Genomic DNA, 17363 nt, shown 5'->3' on the forward strand with positions numbered 1-17363 from the left:
ACCCGGGACACCGGCTGCGAGCACCTTCGCGGAGAGAAGGCACTGCTGAGGGCTCGCCTGGCTCCTGCCAGGTCAGCGGCCGCAGGAGCGGGGCAGACACCCAGCACGGGTCGGCGCCGTGCCGGTGGTACGAGCCCCGGGACTGCAGCGCAGCGCCGCGTGCAGCCGCGCGCTCCCGCTCAGCCCCGCGGCAGCCACAGTCACTCCCTCCTGAGGGGCTCTCCAGAACCACCGAGGGTGCCGCAGCCGCCCGCGCGGTCACCGCTCCGCCGTGCTGACGGGCAGCAGCAGGGCTGCCAGGAGCATGAAGGCAGCGTAGTTACGGATGACGCTTGGCACCACGCAGCAGTTTGCTGCTGCTGTTGCAAATGAAGATGTGACCCAGCAGCAGCACCAGCCACAGCAGAACCCAAGCCCACCAGCCCTCAGAGCAGCAAGAGAGACCCTCCATAGCAGCTCTTGCTGTGGATGGACAAGAAGTCTTGGCGTGAAAATGCCCATTTCCAGACATGCCAACACAACAGGCCCTCAGGACCTGGCAAAGAGCAAAACACAGGCTTATTAGTCCTGGCACACAACTCGTGGAACATAAACAGGAACATTCACAGCTAAAGTAGCTTTCCCTAGCGAGAGGTGGAAATGCTCTGGGTCATAAAGAGCTGTTGCACTGCCAACGCTCAAGTATTTCTGGTTAACTCACAATAAACAGTCGCATCCTTCCCCTCTGTTCATCTCTGCGTGCATCTCCCCTCCCTGCCAGCCCACACCACAGCCCCCAGCCCCGGACGGTGGCACACACATCCCTTTCATGCAGGAATTCCCACCGACCCAGGCTGGGCACCACAGGAGCAGCTCGCTGCCCCACCGGCCGGCCAGCCAGGGCAGGAGGCAGGTCTGCTGTGACACCAGCGCTTCTTGGCAAAGCTACTGCAGCAGCTTGACCCCGAGGCTGGGCACCGGCGCCAGGGTTTTGCCGACAGCGGCTAGACTCAGACAGAGCGGGTTCAATGGACAGGTTTTTTTCTGTAAATACACCCTTGCACGTGCCTCCACGCTGCTGTGCAGGCCTGAGTACGAAGAGGGGTCTGCACAGCTTCTCGCCACCCAGTCCCTTGCTCTGATGCTTGCCCCCGGGATTTGGGAAGTTCTACCTGCTTTGGTGCTTCCCAGGACACCCAGCTCTGCTGCAGGAATCTCTCTGCTTTCATTCAAAAATCTTTACCTGTTTAGCCAAGAAAATAGTGGAGATGTGACTCCGAACAGGCTCCAAGGAGAACTGTAACACTCGCCTCCTGTCTTGTGATTCCTCGAGGACCTGGAGTGGCTGAAGCTTGCAGTGACCACTGAGGCTGTTCAATCCAAGTGAAAGAGAAGACAACACAGGCTGGCATCTCTCTCACCTTCCACACCAGGGCAGCCACCACCCAGACCAGGTGTGGACCACCTCACTGAGCAGGGTGCCACTCCAGCACAGCCCAACCCAGCTGCAGGACAGGGGAATGAACGCCCACCAGACACGGCCTCATCTCAAGAACTTTCCCTCGGATCAGGGAAAGAGCCCAAAGCATTGACTCACCTCCTGCGTCCGCTCCCTGAAGCTCCAGTGCAAGCCCGTAGCTGCTGCTGGTGGCGCGGTGCCTTGGCGCACCGACAGCGGCTGTGGTACCTGCCGCACAGGCTGGCACCCTGGTGCCAGCAACCAGCCCCACCCTGCCAACCACCAGCTGCGCAAACCATCACCCGGGGGAAGCGTTTGTTACCTGCCGCTCCACGGCACCGGGAGATGCAAACGGCCCCGCACAGCAACAGCGGAGAAGGGGATTTTTGAGGCTCAGGATGCCACACAAGCCAACCCTGCACCACAATGAAACTCCACCCGGGGGGCTGGAAGGGGCACGAGGACTGCAACAGTGTTGGGGAAATTGCCACGAATTGCCCACACAGCCCAACCTACATCAAGCTCTATTATTAATTCCCTGAAAAAAATCCCAGTGGCCAAACCTCCACAGGGAGACCGACCTGAGGTAAAAGCAGCAACGCAAGCCAAACAAATTTGTTTTGCAAAGTGGCCCAAAGAAAATCATACACTTACAGCAGGATACAGTATTGGACTGGTACTTGTTGTCAGCATGCAACGTTCTGCTTTACAGAAAGTCAATCCTCATCACAAAAATTTCCATCAGAATGGGAATAAGAGAGAAGCAATTGTCTCCGACAATTCAAACCACATAAAAAGCATTTTAAAAATACTGTAATCAAATCTCTTCCTTCCAGTATACAAAAGGAGACAAGTTTCTCAGCACTTCCTAAATTAAAATCAGTTTATTTTTCAAAGTTTGGAGTTTTTTTTAATATAAAATAACATCACAAGTCTACTTTTCATAGGGGCTTACTAGAAAGTGATTCTATAAAGTATCCTTGAAATCTATATTCATGCACATAGAAAATCCAGAAACTGAAGAAAAGTCAGAGCTGCTGATGCATCTCCACTTGCTTTTCAGATGCGAGATCCTTCACTTGGGAAAAGCTACAGCAGTCCTTGACGTTTCAAGTCTTCATAGGTCTTTTTATTCACCACGTTCCCACTGGAATCCTCGTATTCCTCCTAGAATGGAGTGAACAATTTAGGGACACCTGGACACAGCCTGACTCAGGTCGTACTACAGCACTTGCATTTCAGCTCCAGCAGCACCTGCTGAACACAACCATCCTGCCAAGAACCTCTCTGTACGCAGGGGATCTACCAGCAGGCTCCATGGGAAGAGCTTATCCAGTCAGAATAATTACAAGCTGTACTACGGGCTGTATTTCCCACAGCTGCCCTGCACACTGTTGCAAAATCGTTTGAGACAGAAGTTGAAGAAAAGGTACTAGTGTAAGTGAACACACTGCTCACAACAGTTCCTTCTTCTTCTCACAGAACGAGACGACACTGGCACTGTAAAGCAGAGCATTAGAAGATTCTGACACAAAGGCTGAGTCTGTCCCATCAGAACTACTTTCCAATACAGCACAAGAAGCGCTTTTCGTACATCACCACTAACAGCAGCTGTGCAACCAGCAGCACAGGTTCCTGCTTATCTCTCCAGCATGCAGAGGACTCTCTTAGAAATTCTTCTGACAGAGCCAGAGAGTTCATGCAAGGTAAAGAGGGGGCTGCCATCCGCACAGGACTAGATACATCCCAACGTCTCTGTACCATCTCACCTCTGTATCGGGCTGCCATCTCTCTGAAGCCTTCTGTTGTTTCAGCTTTGCCCACACTGTAAAGACAAAGTCATACAGGATCTGATGCCATTTCCCTTGAGATACTAGTTTTCAATCTAGTAAAACAGACACAAGCTCTTTTTTTTTTTTTTCTTTCCTTTCTTTTACAACACCATCACTTCAGCAGTCCAGGCTAACATTCATTACAAACGTATCATTCCCCTGTAGGCTTTACTGGAAGGGATAAGAACTACAGCAAACAAGGCTTTAAGTGATCATTCAGGATGGGACACAAGAGACAAAAGTCCAAAAACACTACTTCAGAGATACAGCTCCAAAGGTAACAATAGCTTGTTCAGGAAATTGAGGCTTTACCTGTTTGGTTTCTTCTAGGCAAGAACTACTTTACCTCCAGGAACCATAACCTCTATCTGCTAACTGAAGTGGAGCAGATTCAAGAAACCACCTCTGCATGAGGCAGCCTCCCCAAAACACCAGCACAGATTAGCCACATTAAATTATAATCTCTGTAAATCCTAGGTACTGTAGGCTTTCAAATCTCCCTAAAGGCTCTACCATTTCTGAAGGTTTTTCTGGCTTCTCCATGAAGATGTTGATGAACGTTACTTAAGTGTTACACGGGATGATGTAGCCACGCTCTGCCTAAGAAATGGTGACCTACTGCACTTGGCTGAGATTTCATACAGCTGGCAACAAATGAATGCTTCACTGGCAATCTCAGCAAGCATCTACTCCTGTGGGAATCCAACAAAGTGAAAAAGCCACTCTCCTTTTAAGAGCAGGGAGGGATGGTCCAAGGAAGGATCATCCCACATACACCATGTTTCTTATCTTCTTTCATAGAATCATAGAATTGTTTGGGTTGGAAGAGACCTCAAAGATCATCTAATTCCAACCCCCTTGCCATGGGCAGGGACACCTTCTCCTAGATCAGGTTGCTCAAGGCCTGATCCAACCTGGCCTTGAACACTTCCAGGGATGGGGCATCCACGACTTCTCTCTTTCCTGAAACTAGTCTCTGGTCATAAGGTAAGACAATTTTTTTTGCAAGAACTAATATGGGCGTTCTTACGCCACATGTTCCCTGTTCTGCCATTACCACTTACACGAGACTGCATCCTCAATCTGTGTGACGTTGGCAAAGTGTGCAGTGTTGGGAATGCCCAGGCACCTCATCCCGTGAGCGTGTCGCCACTCCTGGGGAGAAGAGGCAAGAGGTCAGCATATGAGAGGGAATGCCACTTCATCTGCAACACCAAAGACTAAAAGACTTATTAACATCTGCACAGGGTGAAACAAATATTACCGAAACACAAATCTACTTGTCCTAAAAACCTCTGTATTTTTTCTGTATTTTAGACAGGAGCAATACACTGGCAGTCAACAGGCACTCTGCACCGATCAGACCAGGATACTGCAATTAGTGTTCAAACAAGAAGGGACCGTACAGAAATTCGCAGAAGAGATCTTAGTATGCCCCACGTAATTTATCCTTCCAGCCACATGGCCCTGCAGCATCAGCCCAGACCCGCATCCTAGAAGTGGAAGAAGTGCCAGTGAGGCACTCCAGTGATTTACTCGTTATAAAGATCATCTGAACATAGTACTGATGGTTTTGTAGCAAAACGTTACTTACTGCAAAGTGACGCTGAAAAGCTTTGGGCCCTCGGTAGGTGTAGTTACCACAAATCTCACAATTGTAGTTGATGTTTAAGCCATGTAATTTATACAACCAGTATGGGATTGGCTGACAAGTGAAGAGAAACAAAGGTTAGGCCAGTGACAAGGCAGGCTCAATCAGAAGAGTAGCGTGCAGTCAGTGACATCTCCCACTTTTCCAGACCTGACAATCTCAGTTACCTTGCCATCCCAACCAAGAGGCAGATTTTTAGGATTATAAATGATTTCATTTTCTTCATCTTCACTCTCACTCTCACTGATCTGCTCTTCCTCCTCCTCCTCCCTCTCTTCCCCTGTCCGTGCTTGCTTACGCTGCACATTCTCATGAGTGAGGTGTCTCTGTTCCTAGAGTGTGAGAAAAAGAAGAAATTGTTCACACAGCATGACAGCAACAAAATAAGGGCAAACTCTTGCAGCGTGAAACATTTCCTCCATGTGCACAGGGAGGGGAATGGAAGACCAGTACGAAATAGAGAACTCTCGTTTTATTTAGCTCAACAACTTACATTTTTTGTATAACGTTTCCTATTTCCAAAGAATGAAGAACTTGTACTACCACTAGCACTTCCAAGATGACAAGCTAACTGCAACAGCCACCCTGCTAAAAGCAATTGCCTCAAACCGAAGCAAGGACTTAAGCCAAGCATCAAGGCAGAACCAGTAAAGGTTTGCAATACCCTGTGACTCAGGCATAAAATAAAAATTATCTACATTGACATGATGCCTGTAAGGAGAGGGAAAAGAAAAAAAGAAGAAAAAAGACAGGCTTCTCCAAGGGAACACGTAGCCTCTGTTTCTGGGTCTGCTCACAAAAGCCTGTAAAATAATTAGCTAATGGAAATATAAACATAACCCATTATGTTCTACTCACTGACAGAAGCAATCTGCTAACATGCACTTAAAACATTATGACTTTGGACATGAAAATTAACTCCTCTGGGCATGCTGTCTATGAAAGCACTAGGTGAAGATGTGGATGACCTTCCCTTCAGTCACTATTTGACAGCTCTGAAATAAAAAGCTCAAGACAAAATAAAATCCTTACCCCGAGAACTTCTACATATTCATAAATCTGAGCCTCGAGGAATGCAAGATCTTTATTTCTTTCAGTGTCTCTGGAAATAGATGAAGAAACTTTATTAAATCCATTCCAGAACCGCAATCATCACGCGTACACTGAACTCCTAAAGACACATTTGACTTGCATACAGCAAGAAAACAGAACCAAGTACCAAGCAGCTCAGGTAAATTAAACTGCACACAAACCATTCAGCTCTGACATCTTCCATTTGGTTCAGAAATGTTTGGTCCAACGCAAAAAGCTTCTAATACTCCAAGAATCTCTCTGTTTTGACCATACAAAAGCGATGTCTACAGAGTACTTCTCAGCCAAGTGAACAACACCAACCTGAGAATGACCTTTAGGAACTCACCTTTTGCTTCCTTTTGTCTTTGGATTCTTAGCAAACAAGGAAGGATCAAGTGCTTCTAGGGATTTGCCTTTAGTACTAAAAAGTCTCTGAGCACGTTCTTCCAGAGTCCTATGGAGAAGCAGGGAGAAGATGAGTCCAAACCATAGTTTTACATTTCCCAAGAGCTATTTGAATTCATGCAACAAAATTCTACATTTAGCTTTCAAGAGATCATGAGATTTCCTATTATCTTTGTCTTCATTCCTTAAGCCAAATTCATCTACACAAGAGACGACAGCACAGGACACTTCTCAAAACAGCAGATCGCAGTGTCCCCTGATTGGTTCTCCACGTTTTGTCTTTCCAACATCATTAAAGCAATCCTTGTACAACACAGACAAAAAAACAAGTATCCCCTAAAGGAACGCAAGACAGGAAGACCTCAAAAAATGAAAAGGAACTATAAAAAGACTGTGCCTTACCCGCCACATTTTAGTCCCAGGGCCAGTAAAGCTGATTTTAATCTGTCCAGTCCCAGGGAGGCCAATTCCTGTTCGATTAAAGTAAATCACAGCAAGAGAGAAGCTACTAAACAAATACAAGATGAATGTATGTCCATTTTAACTCATTAAAAAAGAAAAAACCCAAACAACAAACAATGAACAGTATTCAGGAAATGACTATCAAGGGTGCTGCACTCCTCACTGAAAAATGAGGAATGTGAAAAATCTAACCAGATCTTCTAAGTTACATTCCCCTAATGAGAGAAATTAAGTCATTGACATAATCAAAGTTTTATTCAGAGAGCACAGAGCCAGACGCAAAAGCGCCACATGTAAAATTATGAAAAGAAACAAAATGACTGAGCTTTCACCTGCTCAAAATTTAGCACTTCGTGCAGAGCACTGAAAACTTACCTCCCAAGAGGAAAATGCTGAGAGATCCAGGTGGGCTCCAGCATGAGTGAGCGCGCTGCTGGTCTCTTTCTGCCAAGAAAAAATCACAGGCAAGATCTCTGAGACATCCTACAGCACTTCATGCAATATAATATTCTAACCTCAAGAAAAGCAGTTCATTTCACAGAGAAAGAGTCTCTCACTAAACCGAGCCATGGAACAGAAAAGATACAAAATAAGCAAACCTTGAAAAGCATTTGTTTCAAACCAGTTATGTTGGTTTTCAAATTCACGTTAGTATTAAATTGCATCTTTGTGATACACAACTGCACACCTTGCTGTCAGACTCAACCAGTGACGACTTTACACAAAGGACTCAGGGAAAACCTCTCCCAAATACAGAAGCATTCACCCGGGCTTAACGCCTGCTCACCGGCCAGCCAGGGAACGTTCCGTTTTCCCACTTCTTCTCAAATTCAGTCTGAATTTTCCCAAAAAGTTCGTTCTGGTCCAGTAACGGCTTCACTCGATCTGTGTAATCCTGCAGGTACTCAAGAAGCATTTCAAGGTACCTGGCAGAGTAATCACGAGCACAGATAATTCCATATCAGCCTCTAACATATTTCTCTAACCACATCTTTGGAAAGTAATTACCCTCTAGTACTCAAAAAATTACCCTCTAGTACTCCAATGGGAAGCCATCAAGATTATGAGAGTTTTCAACACATGATTTTTAGATGCAGCAGTTACAAGGATAAAGTAAGGTCCTTCTGCAGAGTGGAATGTGGTTTTCCACATTTTTGCTGTGCTGCATGCTTCTCAGGCCTCAGACACACCACTGAGTTACTATAGCTCTGTGACCAATTTACATGAGTTGACTGTTCATTACATTCTCAGCAGCTGTACACTTAAGAAGCAAACTCTTTCTCATCAACTGTTATAAAAGAAGGCAAAAAAAAGCTCACCTCTTATATTCAGCATTTTTCCTCTCTTTGGGAATATCGAAGAGCTGGTCAAACGTGGATAAATAAGTGATATAATCCAATTTCTAAGAACGAAAAAGTCTGAGTCAGACTTTACACGCAGGCGGCCAAATTCACGTCTGGTTTCCAGTCACCAGACAAGAAGAAACGCACTGGCTCGGCCCGAGGTTCCGTGCGCGCTAACGCGCCGCCCCAGGCACCCATCGCTACGAGTGGCATAAAGCAGAGGCTTTTTCCAAGGTTGTCATTACACTGATGATACAGAGATACCCATTAAAGAGAAAAGAGCAGAGTCATGAAGCAGCATTCAGAATTCAGATGCTGTCACGCTGTACGCCTGAAGTGACTTTGAAACAGCTATTTGGAAATGAACTTATTTACATAAGAAAAAAAAACAACAAATAACCATGAACCAACCCAAGAACAACCCCTTGGCCTGAAGCACTGAAGTTGCCCGGAGACATGCAGCCACTTACCTCTGATGATTTCAGGTTGATGTACTTGAGATAACAATCATGCAGGTCTAAGTATCGTCCATATCCTTCCTCATCTGTGAACTCCACCAGATCTGTAGGATCATGAGGAGCTTTATTATGAGCTCAATCTTCCCCACTCATTATACAAATTCTTTAGAACTTGAAAAGGATTAACTGCGGAGTAATTTGTGCTTAAGGAAGATGTTTACAGTGCTAGTGGGATATTCATTGATGAGACACCTGACTGCTTCTCTGTAAAAGCACATGAGAACACTCCTCGAGAGGAGCACCACTTCCAATATACTGTGAAATATTCCAGGGGGCTGCAGTTCAGAATTTAAATGACAAAAGAATAATTTTCAAAAGTCATTTAGAAAAAGGGAGGTGGAACTGTGAAATGTGCAAAATAGATCAAACAACTCATTAAATAAGGCCCCTCAAGAGAGCACCATATTTCCACTGAAACTGGCCTCAGAAAAGCTACAAACTTACTTTGAGCTTCTTCACTCGGGTTGTCTCTGGCCTTCAACAGTTCCTCAAACTCCACTGACATCGGAACACAGATCTTCAAGAACAGACAGAAGTTACCGAAAAAATTCTTACTTTAGCTCATCTCCCAGAACAATTAATATAAAACCACAATAGGTTGCAAACAATACAACTGCTAACTGAAAAGGTATCCAAAGCGTTTCTTCCCCGTTACTTTCACACAAAGGAAAAAGGGAAAGGCAAGCCCAAAGGCTGGCTCAGCAGCAGAACGTTGCTGAGCCAACGCAGCGAGCAGAGGACACGCTGGCACCCTGCCTCTCCTCTGCACACCACTCTCACGGGAGCTAACGTGTCGCCCTGGAAGCACTACCCAACCTCGAACATCTTTTCTCAAGCGATATTCTAGTGTACTTAATGCTTGTGCATTACCGCAATTAAACGGGAAAAAAAAGGTCTGTTTATTGTAGGCACGAGGTCCGACAGACCGCAAATCACCTGTTCTTAGGAGCACACAACTACTCACCTCATTTGGGTGCTTCCGGTGAAATTCCTTGATTTGTTTCAGTCTGTTGTAGAACTCTGCAAATTCGTTTGGCCCTGAAATGGCACTGAGCTCTTCTTTCCGTAAGCTACGCGTTCACGGGAAAGGACGGATTACACGAGTGGAAAGGAAAACACGTTGACACTGACACAATCTTCTTCCCAGGCTAGTGCTGCGTTTGACCCCGCAGAGCTGCAGCGGGACTGACTGCGAGCCCCAGGCAGTCACACCACGTCTCACAGCCCTGCGGGCTCACGCCGGGGGGCTCCGGGTCACGTCTCCCACCGAGCACACCGCGCTCGCCGCTTACAAACCTCCGAGGCAACTCCCGGCCTCCCCCACGGCTCAAACCAACGAAATACAAAACCGCGCACGCCCAGCACACACGTGTGCAACGTGCGACCCGGGCCTGGCTCCAGCAGGTGCAGCCTCCAGACCCTGACTGCTGGCCTCGCACTCGAGCATCCCGTGCGGTGCGTTCCCGACCACCGAGCCGGGCCCCGGGCCCCGCACCTGCCACACACGGGCGGCGCAGCCAGGGCTCCGCGCCAGCACTCACCCGTCCTTGTCGTCGTACAGGTCTCTCAGGCTGCCGCTCACTTCCATGTACCTCTGAAAACAGAGCGAGCCCCGATACCGCCCAGAGCGCTACCGGGGACGAGGCCCGCTCGCTCCCGGGCGCGCCGGCAGCACCGGGCCCGGCCCGCGCCGCGCTGCTGCCGGGGCCGCCGCCGGAGCCCGCCCCCGCCCCGGCCCGGCCCGGCCCGGCGCACTCACGTCCTGCATGGCCCGCGTGCGGTGGTCCGAGTTGATCTGGTCGCGGAGCTGCGGGGAGAGGAGCCACGTCAGGGCCGGGGCCGCGGTCAGGGTCACGGCCGCCCCTCCCCCGCGGCCCCGGACGCACCGTGGACTTCTTGGTGAGCATCTCCTTCACCATCACGTCCATGAGCCGCTCCCGCTCCTCATGGTAGCGCCGCTGCTGCTCCAGGATGGTCTCCATCCTCCCGCGCCCGCCCGGAAGTCGTCGCTCTCCTCTTCCGGTCCCGCCCGCGCCCCGCCGGAAGGCTCCGGCGCGGAGGTTCCGGTTCCGCGGCGGCGCTCGGGCGCGGCGCGGGGCGGGGCGGGGCGGGGCGGGGCGGGGCGGGGCTGGCGGGGGCGGTGATGGGCGGGGCGGGGCGGGGCGGTGATGGGCGGGGCGGGGCGGGGCGGGGCGGGGGCAGCCCCGGTTCCCGGTGCTGCGGAGAGAGGGTCCGGCCCCGTGCCGGGCTGCCCGGCCGTGCCCCCGGAGCCGCCTCCGGCTGCAGCCGCAGCAGCAGGGTCAGAGGAGGAGAGGAGGGAGGTCCTGGGCCGAATTTCATGCACGTCAGGGGAGGCCTGGGGGCTGGGGACCCCTCGGAGCAGGGCCCTGGGAGCTGGGGACCCCTCGGAGCAGGGCCCTGGGAGCTGGGGACCCCTCGGAGCAGGGCCCTGGCGTTTCCGTGGCCTCAGCTCCCCAGTGCCTCAGCTGTGAGCAGCTTGTGCAGGCGCCAGAAGAGCAGTGACAACACCAAAGGTGCCGACAGCGTGACCTGGACAGAATCTGGGCACTGGGGCCCGCCGAGGGGCTTGCAAAGCTCCCCGGCACCCTTTTTTCCACTGTTTCCACCAGTGCTGTTGTTAACAGGCTTGACATCCTGCTCTGGCACAGGCTTCGTAGTGCACTGTGTGCTCCTCGCTGCTGAGCTCTGCCCAGCACTGACCATGTTCGGTGGCACAGACTGCCCTGGGATGCTGGTGTTGGATCTGAGATCAGGACTGACCCCAGCCTTGTATGGCACAATGACCTTTCTCAAGGAGCAACAGCAAAGTGGAGAAGGCAAAGTTAAAAGCAGGAGACACTTGTGAAACCATTCCCATCTCAGCAGGCAGCGGCCTCGGGGCAAACTTGAGGGGTGGGAAGGGGGTGGGCTGGTGTCAGAAGGTGGGAGAGAAGGGGATAGAGGAGGGGAAGCCTAAGTAGGTACCCAAAAGCCCTGTTCCAAACACTGCTAGCACGTGGAAAGCCAAGGCAGAGGTGTACAGTGACTGTGGGCTACCTGTGAGCCTGCCTCCACCTTGTCTTCCTGCAAAACCCTTGAGCCCCAGGCAGCAGGATAGACAGGGTTCTGCAGGCATGGTGGCTTAGCCAAGGCACAGTTATTACCTGGAGCACACGGCTTGTAAAATCACCTCCTGCAGCTGGGCTCGAGGTGAGGGCTGAGTGCAGGGCAGGGAGGGAATGCCCAGGCTCGCCACTGCCAGCTTTCCCTGTCACCCATGCTCATCACAGCTGCCCAGGTGGAGCTGCTGGCCCCATGGCCAGCCAAGTGCACCCACCCAGGTATGAGCCCCTGTGCCCCTGTGGCCAGGGGAGAAAACCCTCCCCATCCCACACGGGTGGGATGCCAGCGGCTGGCAGAGTTGACAGGCTCCAGCAGCATTACACGGTCATGAATCAGAGTCCCAACTGGAACAGACCTGAAAAAAACAAACGTGTAGGATCTGGTATGCAGCCCTCACTCTGTCTCTCATGGGGCAGAGCGGTTGCCCTTGGTACCTGGGAAGTGCAGGCTTTTGTTGCCTGACAGGCTTTCAACAACATGACTGCGCTTGAGTGACACAATCCTGATGGAAGTCCTCCCACAGAAACTATGGCTGCAACCTTCCACTTTCACTTGGATTTTAATTGCCTTCTTCAGATCCACCCTAAATGCCAAGGAGAGATCATGCCACTGCTTTGCCCCCACTTTGCCAAATACAAAGCTATAATTAAATTTTAACTCACAAATAAATTATTCATATTTTTCTACCATGCATGATAAATTACTCTAAGCCAAAAGCAACAACAAAAAAATTGGGCTTAATTATGGCAGACAAACATAATCCTGCCTTGGGAACAGCCTATTCGCTGAGGAGAGAGTGATACTGGAGGTAAGAATATTGTCTCTAATTACTCTCTTGCACTACAGGCTGTCCCAAAGTACGTCATTTCTTCCTCATGAATGCCTGTCTAAAAATAAAAGCAGAGATAAGATTCTGAACTTAGTGTTCTTCCATTCCCCTTTGCATGAAACTTCATCCCTGGAAAGGGAAGGAGTTGAAATCTCGCAATGTCCCATCCAGCCACATGGCCTCTTTATTTTGGGCTGCTGGCGTTAGGAGGGTTGAGGTGGGACAAGACCAGCCCCTGCATGGCCTCCCTCCTCCTCACCCCACGGATGGCAGCACACCTGGGAGAAGGTTTGCTCTGGTGGGAGATGGTTGCTCCGGGAGGTGCCGTTCTGTCCCGGGGCAGCAGCGCAGCCCCTGCAGCCCTGCGGTGCCACGTGCCACAGCAGCAGCCTTTGTGCCCATGGCTGCGGGACAGACCGGGAGGGACATGGCACAGTTTTCCTGGAAGGAAAGGTGGGATGATGGGAGCAAACCTACTTGAGCTGAGCTACCGCTCCTTCCCCACCTCCCCAGGTGCTGCCCTGGCAGCATGGGGACAGAGAGACAACAAAGACGACCTGGGGGAGTATTCACAGGATGCCTGCAGGGTTCAGCGTGCCTATAACCACGTCCCTACCTCCTAAGGCTAGAGACAAAGGAGAGCTATTCACACCGGCTCTCCCACCAGCCCTGGGACCTGCAGCGATTACCCTGGGGACCTGCCTGTTACCGTTGTGGTGCAAAGCCTGAGCCTCCAGCTTCCCCCAGCACCGCCACAGCCTCCTGACCGGTCACCTGGAGGGACACGAGCAGCCAAGGCAGGTCCCTGCTCGGTTTGGAGAGCTCAGACAAGGCATTACTGGCACAGTAACCTGACATGCTGCCTGAACCTGTGTGCAGCTACAGCTGGAAGAGGGGCAAACACCAGCAGGCAGCTGGGAGCTGCAATTAGCCGCAGGCAGCAGCAGGCAGAGCTCGCTCCCCAGCCGTGCAGCTCCTGTCGGTTCTGGACACCAGCGCACGTCGCTGCCGTGCAGACTGTACTCAACACACCAGCAGCTCATCTATCCTCCAGGGGAAACTCTGGCTGAAAAGAGAATAAAGGCTTGGGAAGTGAAACCACTGCCTACGGCAAGCCCAAGCCAGGAGCAGCCATGTCCATCTCCAGGGGAGGAAGCACACGGCCGGCACCCACCCAGCACGGGCACCACTGCACGGCCAGCAGCGAGCAGCCATCATCGCCGCTGAGCTGAGCTGCTGCTGGTGCCCTGGGCCATGACACAAGGCTGCTTCCAGACACCGAGGAGCATCATGTCTCCATTCATGTACCCATCCCCATCCCTGCTTAAGTCCTGCAACTGCAGCAGCCAGCCCACAGCAGGGCCCTGCTCTCGCCGTGGCCCAGAGCGAGCGGCCCTTTTGGGACCCCTCACTGGGGCCGGGGGAGGCAGTGGCTTGGACCTAACTCTGCCTGTGGGGGGCTGCAAAGGCAGTCCCGATCCTGTGCTGAGCCCCCGCCGGGCTGATGTGCCAGCGAGCAGTGCAGGGGAGCGCAGCTCGGGTGTGTTTGGTTAATGCCAGGGGGGTCTTTCTACACCCCCTGTGCCACCCTGGGCTCCCCCCTATTCCTACCCCTGCCCCTGCGCAGCCGCCCCAGCTCTGCCCTCCCCCTCGCACTGTTCGCCTGCACTTAATATTTTCGTGCCTGTTTTAGACCCACACTCTGGGAGTCTCAGGGGATGTTTGTGCATGACATCATCCTCCCCCTCCCGTAAATCAGGCACTGGGCCGTGCACAGCCATGACCCATTCATGACAGGGATAGAATCCAGATGTTCCAGTGCTACGTGCAGCTGGGTCATTTCCTTTTTTGGCTAAAAACGTGAGGCTCTTGAGGCTGACTGAAAGAGGAGCCTGGGGGCCCTTTGTACAGAAACCTTTTGTGGTTAATCCCTGGAAACGGCGCTGCAGAAACAAGGGTTTGTGGTGCTCCTGCTGGAGGACGGGCTCAGCTGGAAACCTCCCGGGCTGGAGCTGCTCGCTCACCCTGAGCAGCAGCAAAACCAGAGCCTGGCGCAGGTCACAGGGCAGCGACAGCAACAACAACAACAAAATCTTACTTTAAAAATCCTGTTAGCTGCCAGAGCAGGAGCCTTTGAAGGAGCCAGGAACGTGCAGGCACAGAGCCAGTGCTGTGGGCTCACACGGGCCGGCGGGCTGTGCCCGTTGTGCCACCAGAGCAGCACCCACAGGAACCAACACCACGGTGCAGGGGGAACGGAGCGGGGTGCTGGAGGCCGGTGAGCCCAGAGGAAGTCGTGGCAGCTGTTAGTAAATGTAAAGGAATCTGTGGAAAACAGTTGCAGATGTTAGGGGAATAAACGGCTCCCTGGCTGATAAAAGTGAGTAATGAGCACGCACCGCTTCGGGGAAGGCTGCCAGGAGGAGAGCACTGTTACCCCGGCTGGAGACTACGGCAACTTCCCCCCCAAACCTCCCGAGAGCCTGCGCGTGCGGGCTGGGCAGTGCGCATCGCGGGGAAGGACGCTCATCTGCGCAGCGGGGTACGATTCGGTATCGCGGCGATCCAGACCAGCTCCCGCGGCACTGCGGCATCCTGCTGCTGCTGAGCCCGACGCCACAGCCGGCCCGGAGGCAGCACTGCCCCTACGGCTCCAGCACCGGCTGAGTCCTGCTCAGGCCTGTCCTGCGGAACAGCCTGCCCGGACAGACAGCAGGCGCCGACAGACAGGCAGCCCTGGCACCAGGCACCCACCGCGGCCCCGCGGCAGGAGGAACCGCTGTTCCTCTGCCATAACCGACAGGACTGGGGCAGCTGGCGCTGGGCATGTGGTTTGGGGAGGGGGAGGCAGGAGCACTGCGGGAATCCGCCGTCCCAGTACAGGGTTAGGGGTGAGGACAGGCTGAGCACAGAGCTGCAACACCGATTCCAACAGTGCTCGTCGAGAAACACATGAGAGCAAGTGTCACTGAAACACTTTATTATATAAAGCTGTAGGAAATACACAGGAGGCTGGGGTTTAGGACACCTCCTTCCAGAGACTGCTCCAAGCTCCTCAGAGTAACAAACACACAAACTCTGCTTTGCCTGCATTAAAGCTTTCAAACGAGAGTTCAACATACAGAGTTAATAACACTTCAACATGCATAACATTTTCTGTTCCTAAGTGAAGCCGAGGTGGGGGGTGGGCTAGCCCCTTTAACCTGCACTTGGTTACAAAATGACACATATTCGTGACAAAGGAGTACAAAAGGGGAAAAAAAGCAAACCAGAAGATGCTTTAGAGAAGCACGTGGCTGTCTAAGCAGGAAAACAGGGTCCGCATAAGTGTCCCAGCAAGACAGAAGCAAAAGGGGTGTAGAAACAAGGCAGGTACGAGCATCCCACTGCAGAGGGGCCTCAGGGGACCCAGGGCCAGCTCAGCCGCCGGGCAAGGACGGCTCAAGCCTTTTTGCCAGTCTGGGATGGCTCAAGACGTCCTATTCTGCACAGTTAGGGCCAACGCGGGGACTCGGGAGATGCAAAGCCCCTCTCAGGGCAGCCCCGGTGCCACCTCTGCTTTGCTTCTTGTCTGGGACACAGCGAGGGATGGGTGCGGCTGGGGTAGCCACCACACTCTGCCCGCCGCAGCGGGGGACGCTCAGCCGTGTCCGGAGCAGGTTGCGGACACCTTGGCTGCTCCCTCGGCGCACCTCCGTGCTGCAGCCCCGTCATCCCCCAGACCCTCCCCTTCAGCACTGCCAGCAGCAACCGAGCGCAGCCACAGCCCCTGGGCAGTGCTCCCCTCCCCAAATTACTGAAGGTCTTCGGTGCCCCCTGTGTCGCTGGCAGCTGGGCTCCGTGGGGCATTCCTCGTCCCACGGCTCCCTACGAGAGGGATGGAGCAGGAGTAAAGCCCTCAGTGCTCTCAGCCCTTTGCTGGGGCTCGGGTGGGCAAATCTCAGGGGGCACCTCCAGCGAGCCCATACCCCCCAGCTCCAGCTCAGACTCCACAGAGCTGCCGTGCACAGATGGACGGGAACAGGGCAGGGAGGTGGTGGGGCAGAACGTCCCGTACCTGCATGCGATTTGAGCTGCTCATCCCCATCTGAGTGAGAGCACCTTCAGAGATGTGCAGAGCAGAGGGTCTGGCCCGCAGATGGCGAGGTGGCTACAGAAACCTGGAGAAGGATCCCGTCTGGCAGGACACATGCTCTTCTGGCCACACTCCAGCCTGGTGCCCCCACACAGGGCAGACAGTGCCCTCCATGCCCGGGTTGCCACAGGCCGGCCAAGCGTACAGAAAAAGCCGTGCTACAGAGCCACCTGCCAGGCAGGCCAGCCCAGCCAAGCCGCACGGACCAGGAGCTGCTGTCTTGGATCACACAGAGCAAGGGAAGCACATGGGAAAAGAGGAAAGTCAGCACTGTGCCAGGGGGAACGAACACATGCTGCCAGCGTGCAGATCCAGCAGCCCAACGCTGAAGGTGCTGCTCTGTGCTCAGCTGGGGCCCTGGGCTCAGCTCGTGCCTGCTCAGACAGGAAGCAAAAGAAAGAGTAAGTAATGGGGGGTCTTGAAGCTCCTTTTTCAACTTTATTTAGCTTTGACTCTGCACAGAGCCGTAGCGTAGCGTACTCTAGCCTTCAAGGAGGAGCACAGGAACCTCCTGAACACACCGCGGTTCGGGGTCGGCCCTCATCTCCTGTGC

The 17363-nt window shown here is 52.6% G+C and overlaps 1 protein-coding gene across 2 annotated transcripts; it reads right to left on the reverse strand.

Moving 5' to 3' along the window:
* Nucleotides 1-2303: 2303 nt before the first annotated feature.
* Nucleotides 2304-10733, reverse strand: SF3A3 (splicing factor 3a subunit 3). Of its 2 annotated transcripts, XM_086626094.1 has the most exons (17): nucleotides 10610-10733; nucleotides 10483-10530; nucleotides 10265-10317; nucleotides 9688-9793; nucleotides 9168-9240; nucleotides 8676-8767; nucleotides 8182-8264; nucleotides 7650-7788; nucleotides 7238-7306; nucleotides 6803-6870; nucleotides 6342-6449; nucleotides 5954-6023; nucleotides 5089-5253; nucleotides 4865-4975; nucleotides 4335-4425; nucleotides 3208-3263; nucleotides 2304-2605 (listed from the first exon to the last, which is right to left on the reverse strand). In XM_086626094.1, exons 1-17 carry the CDS (start codon nucleotides 10703-10705, stop codon nucleotides 2528-2530), a joined length of 1506 nt encoding a protein of 501 aa, XP_086482220.1. In that variant the 5' UTR covers nucleotides 10706-10733; the 3' UTR covers nucleotides 2304-2527. The 2 variants fall into 2 exon arrangements, with proteins under 2 accessions (XP_086482220.1, XP_086482221.1); XM_086626095.1 differs by lacking the exons at nucleotides 9688-9793; nucleotides 10265-10317.
* Nucleotides 10734-17363: the final 6630 nt, after the last annotated feature.

The sequence above is a fragment of the Tauraco erythrolophus genome, chromosome 24, assembly GCF_009769465.1.
Source record: "Tauraco erythrolophus isolate bTauEry1 chromosome 24, bTauEry1.pri, whole genome shotgun sequence".
NCBI lineage: Eukaryota > Metazoa > Chordata > Aves > Musophagiformes > Musophagidae > Tauraco > Tauraco erythrolophus.